We start from the raw sequence: 8,606 nt of genomic DNA on the forward strand, positions 1-8,606 counted from the left end.
GCATCACAGTCCATAAAATGGGTTTTACTTCATACCTCTTCATATGAGAGGATACAGTTATGGTGTCAACAAATCGGTGGGTGGGTGTTCTCAGCTTTTATCTGATTAAATGTATAACAGCCACACAGAAAACGTTGGTCCAAATATTTTAAATCAAATGTAAAAAGTCCTTTGTATTCGTTGTAAATGCAGTGTAGTAAAAGTATTTGTCCCCTTCCTGATTTCCTTTACTTGCTCCCCCAGCAGGCTAAAAGCAGTTTGTTTTGAATAGTTTTTATTTTTTTAGACACCACTAATAGTAACAGTAAAGACGGATTGAGCATTGTTGGCATTGTGCACAAATCACCTGCCCTTTGACCTCACACTTTATTATTCCCAACTTATGATACCCACTCTGCAACTCTGACTTTTCATTACCTTTAACAATTTTCGACAAAAATACGGCAGGCTGCTGGCGCACTGTCCTTCCAACCCTACCTCCTTGGTTAGCAAATTTTCTGAAGATCAATCATGCTCATGTACGCGCTGATCAATGTGCTATCAGCGGGGAAACGACTTAATGCTGCAGAAAAACTGTAATCGCTGGTCATGCTAGCTAGCCTTAGCATTGTGACAGGCTATTTAGTGGTGAAACAGAGATAAAAGGGGGAGGTCTTGAGCACATACACGAGGATGATTGACAGAGCTAAGACCCTCCTCCCAGCTGTGATTGGATGATTCTGACCAAGCTGCGTTTTTAGATGACAGCGGTGAAATACAGCAAAGCTACACTGTAAAACATCTGAAGGTGGTTTAACTTTAAAATGCAATTTAAGTCGACAAATGGTTTTGCTTTTAACTCAGAAATTAAAGTTCATGAAGTCGATTTAACAAGAGACAAGTTGTTTAAATGTTTTTTAAGTTCATTCATCTTGAATGTGAGTTTTAACTTAATGTTGCGATTTAAACTAAATAATTATTTCACAATATGAAATACAAACACTGCGCTCACCTCATTAACGAGCCACATTTCTCACATTTTACTCACAATATCAAGTTAAAATAGCTACTTATTTTACTTTAGAATAATTTAAATTCTTGCTTCAAATTGCATGAACAAAATTTTTGATCTGATATTGAATTTTATTAGATATCATAATGAATTCAGCTCAAAAACATTTAGTGTGAACAGGACATAAAAATAAACATTTGCATTAATAAAACACCAGAGTCAGATCAATGCACTTCCATCTCAGGATACAAAAACACAGCGCTAAGCATTCTGGGAAATAGTTCCCCCTTCTGTCTCTTTTTTCTTTCAGTTTTTTAAGTGCTAAATGAACTCTAGTTGATTCAACTCTTGGGGGTTTGACAAAATTAATAAAAAGTTAACACAACTTAATGCTGTAAATTTATTTTTACAAACTCACATTTAGGTTCAAAATCTAAAACTCGCTAAATTTATTTGATTTATTTTTTCCCCCCTTTAACTGTTTATTGAAATTTTTCACATTTGTTTACATATCTGAACATTCCACTTTAAACACAAAACCTTTGCTTGGAAGCCGTTCCTCTATTTGAGTTCTGTCCTATCTGGTATGTCTAGTTTTTCCTCTATTTGTTCTCACTGTCTTTTGTTATGAATGTTGTCCATTTCATCTACTATTCTTCCATTTGTGTTTGCTGAAGTCTCGATCGATGTGTCAGTTTTTCCATTATGTAGATTTCTTCTATTATTCCAGTCCAGTGTTCTTGACGAGGGGGATCTGTCCCCAGTTCCTTGTTATAGCTTTCTTGAAAGCTATTAACATTATCTTTATCAGGTACCTGTCTTTCACCCTTACATTGATATTGTTAAAATTGCAACGATACAGCATCTAGCTACTCATAGGAATATCATATCTCAGAATCTTCTTCACAGTTTCATGCACATTTTTCCAAAATTGGACAATTTTAGGACAGCTCCAAAATATCTGTGCATGATCGGCTTTCACTGATCCACAATTCCTCCAACACCCCAAATTTGTGCCGGTACATCTATTCTTGACTTTAGGCGTAATGAAAAATCGTATTAGATTTTTCCATGTGAATTCCCTCCATATCCGTGAATTGGTGGATGTCTGATGTGTTTTCCACATATCAAACCAATCTTCATCTGAAATTGTCGTGTTAAGCTCTGATTCCCATTTTTCTTTTATGTATTTAGTTGAATGTTTATTCATTATCAGTTTTTGATAATGAACCACCCAGCGTCTCCTGGCTGTCTCTCCTCCGCTGTCTCTCTTCTGCTGTCTCTCTTCCGCTGCCACCCAGTGGTTCCTCGCTGTCTCTCTTTCGCTGCCACCCCGCGGCTCTTCACTGTCTCTTCTTCGCTGCCATCCCGCGGCTCCTCGCTGTCTCTCCTTCGCTGCCACCCCGCGGCTCTTCGCTGTCTCTCCTTCGCTGCCACCCCGCGGCTCCTCGCTGTCTCTCCCCCACTGCCACCCCGCGGCTCCTCGCTGTCTCTCCCCCACTGCCACCCCGCGGCTCCTCGCTGTCTCTCCTCCGCTGCCACCCAGTGGTTCCTTGCTGTCTCTCCTCCGCTGCCACCCAGTGGCTCCTCGCTGTCTCTCCTCCGCTGCCACCCNCAAATCAATAATTATCGATACTGACCGATATGAAGCACTTATATCATGATATGTTTTTCAGGCATATTGTCCAGCCCTAGTTTCTGGTAAAGTGTAAATTAGACAACATCAACATCAGGTGCCTGTGATTACATCATTACTCAGCATTTTGAAGGAGATTTGTCCTATGAAAACATTTAGTTTGATGTTTATTTGCATTATTCAAATGATAATGAACATCAAGATGTGATAGAAAGAAACATCAGATGGCTTAGAAAGAATAGTCCAGCACTTTTCAGTCTGTTAATGACGTCTTAGAAGAGTTTCTAAATTGCCCATTAAACCGTATGGAAAGCAGTAAAGCAAAACAACTAACATTCAAGCAACGACTTCCTGAAAGCAGACTGCAAGATGATAAAAGCAAAAACACTGATTCTATTCACAGTCTTATCCTTTCATGCACTATAGATAAGGGATTGAACGTAGATCAATAAATAAATCAGCTCTCTCATCACATCAATCCGTCTTTTCACCTTCCACTCTCTTTTTCCTCATTTGTAAATAAGACATCAAGATATTGAAAGTCCTCCTCTTATCCAGGCTGAAGACCATGGTCTTAAACATAAACAAAGACCAGACATTTGTTGCATTCTGAGTCCCAAAATGAGTTGTTGTAACAGGACAGAGGGTATGTTTGACATAAACTAAATCTATAAACTCAGGGAAATAACATTACACTACTGTTAAAACACAGAGCCAGAAGTAACACTGTTTCATGCAGCAGGACCTGGTGCTTAAGAAAAATGAGGAACATCTTGGGAAAGAAATAGCTCAATAAAATTTACATACATGACTGGATGATAACATTACTTCTTCACATGCTATGCTATGCATACAGTTTGTCTGCGCTGATGAAGGTTAATGCTTAGAAAGGATGACACAACAAGGGGATCCAACCAGTTTTCTCACTTATTTGGCCAATAATTATTTGACTGCTTGTAGACTGTAAGCAAGACTGAAGTGTATGTCTAAAAAAGGGATTGAGCATGAGATGCTAACACCATGAGAACAAACATTGTTACTCTGACATTAAATGTACACATACTACACATGAATTTATGTAAAATATGTTTTACAGATCCGCCATCATATGTGGCAGCAGTTTATGCAATATATTTACTTTCCAAATATTCTCACATGTGCACGGGAGAGAAAGTGAAATACTAAGAAACTTGAAACAAATGGAAACATCACTCATTTTCAAAAATACTGTGACAAATAAACTATTTTAGGTTGCCAGATACATATTCAATTCCAAGGAGGAGTTTGACATCTGCTGTCCGTAAGTGGACAAAAGCTTTGCGGTCCAACATATTTTCTGCACTATCCGAGTCTTTATACACACAGGACTCTGAAACCGGACAAGCTGTCAAACATAATTATTTTCTCTCAGGACATTTACAAGAGGTGTTATATTCTGAAGGGTCAGAGGACTCACCTGTTTGACAAAATAATCTCAGGGGGCATTTAACCAACGTCATGAACCGTAGATATGCTTTGCTAGCATGGGTGGATCTGTCATCGGAGTCGACTGCAGCTGTACAGCTGAGGTAAGGTGGGAGTGCAGAGATATTTGAATCGAAGTTTGTTGATGCATTTCATGACAGATGGAGCCTAAAGTATTACCTCAACCCAATCATCTGTAAAGCTATAGCTACACATGGCTAAAATTTTGTAAACTACTTGCAGCTGTAGTTAAAGGGACCAATATTTATTGTTCACATCACGGGGAAACATTGAAAATCGGCTGATTTAAAGATGCACTAAGACAATATCATGCATTTCATGCCCCCAATCAACTCCTTATGCTCTCCGGATCCAAAAGGCTGCCACAGTTCTGTTACTCATCAACGGCGCCGGCCCACGGCAATGCCCCAGCACCACCAGAGGGCGCCCAAGAGAACCATCTGATTTAATTTTGTCCTGACAAGAATTGCACATTTTACACATCAAATTTTAAAAGCAAAAGTATTAAACCTGTCAACTTATAGATGTTATTTTCAAATAATTAAGTTAATATGCCAAACTTAACAGTGTGCATTTCAAAATGCAAATTAATTGGAGCATCTTTGCTTATTTGCAACTCCTGTAAGGTAAAAATCAATAGCAACACGTGTCGACATGCTGGTGTTTGGGGCCCCCAGTTAAAATCTGGTTAGGGCCCCAAAAAGGCTTGGGCCGCCTCTGCTTATTAATGTCAATAACTTTCTATCCATCTAGTTAAAAATCTAACTCACTGTATAAAGAAAATAACAGAAAAAGGCTTCAAAACTATTAAAATAATCCAAATAAAATAATAAGATATGGTAGATAGCATCATGAGTGTAACAATTATTATGTTATGTAGGCATCTGTAGAAATAATTGTTTCTTCTGTTTCAAATTCAATCAATTTGTATTTTTAGATGGCTGTGCAGCATAGTTCCCTTTTCCCATTAGCTTGAAATGTCACCATCACAGCATGGTAATAAACAATTAACCAGTTTTTAGAGTCCTGCAGTACGCGAGCGAGTCGCTTCGGTAATTTCTGTTTTCTTCGTCTTTCTGGGTTTGGTTTCCATTTTAAGGCATTTGAGATCATTCTAGCTCAGAAGCCTGTAAATTTCTGAACTTCTTTATATGTTTTCCACAATGCAATTAACTTCTAAATCAAAGTAGGATGTTGTCCTAAATGATGTGCAAATAAAGGCCACCGAGTGAATGACATCACTAAATAAACTCTATTATTTTGAGCCCCACCCAGTCAACTAACGATTTGTGTACAGTCATCAGTTTATTGTGAATGTCACATCTGCTGTTTTTCTCTTCCTCTTCTACACCTTTTATAACTTATTTTCCATGTAAAAACATAGTTTTCACAAAAAACAGAGACTGAAGTGGAACAAATATATATCCACAGTGTTCCAAGCAGAGAAGCAAAGAGGTTGCTGACCTTTGACCCCGGTGCAGAAACCATGAAATAATTGCATGCATAAGTAAAAAAGCAGTAAGAAGAAGTTTGATAAATTAAGTATATAAGTTAGGAGAAAAAGAAAAACACAATAAGTTTGCCAAACCTTCGCAGCTTGAAACTTTCCATCATCTGGAGCCAGCAAATCAAGAAAAACATCTGCTGCCAGTAGCCTAACATACCAAAACGTTTAGCCAAAACATCTGAGGCTGCGTTGAACAGGGAGGATTTCGAGATGCCAAGGTTTGTCGAAGAAAAACAAAATGAAATAAAAAAGCCAGCGCGTTTAGTTACGCCAGCTTTGTCTTGATCTGTAGCGCCGGTAGCTTAGCTTACCTCAGTGGGGACAGAGAGTAAAGGCAAGGGGGACCTCAGGTAGCTGTACCGCATCAGCATTACCATGACAACGCAGCGAATCGTCTCCAAGAAGGCTGATGATGGCCTGAAGGTACAGACGCATGAAATCAGAGAACAGTAACAGACTGAGTTCACTTTTTCATCACACCTGTGACAAAATTATTTAATTTTTTTAAGGGAAAAATCTATCAAAACCAACCGTTAAAGTAATTCTATGTGGAAAAGTAATTTCCATGGAAACTGAACATTTGATGTCAACAGCTGCCGTCAAACATTTGCATCTAGACTCACCATCTCCATTAAAGTTCAGACTTTGACTAGGCCACTGTAAAACCTTCACATTTTGTCTTAGTTTTGCGACATGTTGACGTGCTTTGGATTTTTGACCAACTTAAGCTTTACTTCACAAAAAGCATAGCTGGAACAGAGAGCCGAAGTCCCGAGTTTTCACTCAGTTCTGCAGAACTGCAGACTGGTGAAACGAAGTCTAGCCTTCGTTTCACCAGTCAAGAGAATATTTTCTGAACAGGGAACGCAAAAAGTTTTATTAGAAAGTTCTTGCTTTTTTTTGGTAAGCAGTTGTTTTCGCCTTGGAGCCCTCCCATAAATGCTTACCCAGTCTCATTCCTATTGTTAAACTGTGAGAACAATAGGGGCAAATAAACCCTGCAGGGCTTCCAATGTTGTGGCTACCCTGATACGGTTCACCGGTCCTTTGGTTGGCTCCATTTTTGGATAATGGCTATTGCCGTTATGCCAAAGTCTTAGAAGTATCCTCCTCCAAACTGAGCTTGGTTTTCTATCTGTTTTGACTTTTTAACCCCTTAAGACGATGCTAACAGAAATTAAAATGAAAACTACGTAAGAAATAGATGAATCTGAAGGAGATTTCAAAGGTTTCCAGCAGATTATGTTGGATTGTGGAAACAATACTTGTTGGAGTTATTGATGTAATTTGGAGCCACTTTAAAAGCTGCAGCGGACCAGATCTGGCCCTCAGGCCACGAGTTTGACACATGTGGGTTAAGATATTTCAGCCTACCTCATGATGTCAGACAGGTTCTCTTTTACGTGATGAAGGGAAATCGGGCCAAATAAATGTTAATTCATGAATTACATGGTCAATTACTTTTCACATAAATTTATTTTGGTTTGAGATTATAATTTGAAACAATTAAAGTTGCATAAAATACAATTAAAGCATTTTACATCAACATTTTCAGCTGCTGTATGCTGATGTTAGAAGCTGCACAAACTGCACCTTTGCTCAATGATGAAGCCCAGGGAGGTGAGGGTAAGCAAAACGTAGCTGGTCATCCCGAAAATAGTTAACTGAGACAGCACCTAGGACAGAAACACAATTTCCATGAGAAATATAAGGAAAAAACACATAAAAGAAACTAAAATCAATATCATGGTTGGTAAAGAAACATCTGCAGGAGACCTTCATGGGAGAGCGGCCGTCAACCACACGGCTGCTCCACTTTTACTTGCTGATGCCAACCTAAACATGTCTGACCTTCAGCGCGAGTGCTCTGGCACCCAGTCAGCACTGCAGCTATTGGACTCAAAGTTTGCAGAGATGGTCCGGTCATCTTGACAGGGGATTTGACCACAGATGAACAGACCGCTGAGCGGTCCTAAAAAGGAGCCAAAACAACCAACAGTGGAGCAAAGATCCCATCCAGACTCCCACTGACCTTTTCCCAGCTATTTGGGACGTTCACACAAACACGAAGTCCTGGAGCTAAACTGTGTTCTCTAGCCTAAGGCCTTGGCTGCGGGCAGCAGCTGGAAGCCGAGCGTCCCCTGAGGATGCCGCATGCTGTAAACTAAGGTTTATGTTTCTCTGACACTCAATACAAAGACTAACAGCCAGATCTCACTGCTCCCAAACCCAGGAGGAGACACCGTATACAGTCAGGATGAAATAAACCCATCCACTGGATGCAGCCATGCAGTGTGTCTTTACGTTTACCCTAGCATCACAGTCCATAAAATGGGTTTTACTTCATACCTCTTCATATGAGAGGATACAGTTATGGTGTCAACAAATCGGTGGGTGGGTGTTCTCAGCTTTTATCTGATTAAATGTATAACAGCCACACAGAAAACGTTGGTCCAAATATTTTTAATCAAATGTAAAAAGTCCTTTGTATTCGCTGTAAATGTTGTGGTGTGAAAAAGTGTTTGTCCCCTTCCTGATTTCCTTACTTGCTCCCCCAGCAGGCTAAAAGCAGTTTGTTTTGAATAGTTTTTATTTTTTTAGACACCACTAATAGTAACAGTAAAGACGGATTAAGCATTGTTGGCATTGTGCACAAATTGCCTGCCCTTTGACCTCACACTTTATTATTCCCAACTTATGATACCCACTCTGCAACTCTGACTTTTCATTACCTTTAACAATTTTCGACAAAAATACGGCAGGCTGCTGGCGCACTGTCCTCCCAACCCTACCTCCTTGGTTAGCAAATTTTCTGAAGATCAATCATGCTCATGTACGCGCTGATCAATGTGCTATCAGCGGGGAAACGACTTAATGCTGCAGAAAAACTGTAATCGCTGGTTCTTGATCTACCAATACTCTTCTAATATTATCGTGTGTTTGACGTCCGCCATTAAAACCTGTTTGGTCTTCCTCTATCAATGCTG

The 8,606-nt window shown here is 39.5% G+C and overlaps 1 protein-coding gene across 1 annotated transcript in view; it reads right to left on the reverse strand.

Annotated features, from left to right (window-relative positions):
• Nucleotides 1–5,905: 5,905 nt before the first annotated feature.
• The window catches only part of LOC103150330 (alkylglycerol monooxygenase-like), a 51,423-nt gene continuing 48,722 nt past the window's right edge, over nucleotides 5,906–8,606 (reverse strand). The window contains exons 11-12 of the mRNA XM_016680626.1: nucleotides 7,213–7,295; nucleotides 5,906–6,036 (exon numbers count right to left, since the gene is read on the reverse strand). Of these exons, the coding sequence (XP_016536112.1) occupies nucleotides 5,922–6,036; nucleotides 7,213–7,295 (198 nt within the window). The 3' untranslated portion in view covers nucleotides 5,906–5,921. The remainder of the gene's footprint in view (nucleotides 6,037–7,212; nucleotides 7,296–8,606) is intronic.

The sequence above is a fragment of the Poecilia formosa genome, unplaced genomic scaffold, assembly GCF_000485575.1.
Source record: "Poecilia formosa unplaced genomic scaffold, Poecilia_formosa-5.1.2 Scaffold250, whole genome shotgun sequence".
Classification (NCBI taxonomy): domain Eukaryota; kingdom Metazoa; phylum Chordata; class Actinopteri; order Cyprinodontiformes; family Poeciliidae; genus Poecilia; species Poecilia formosa.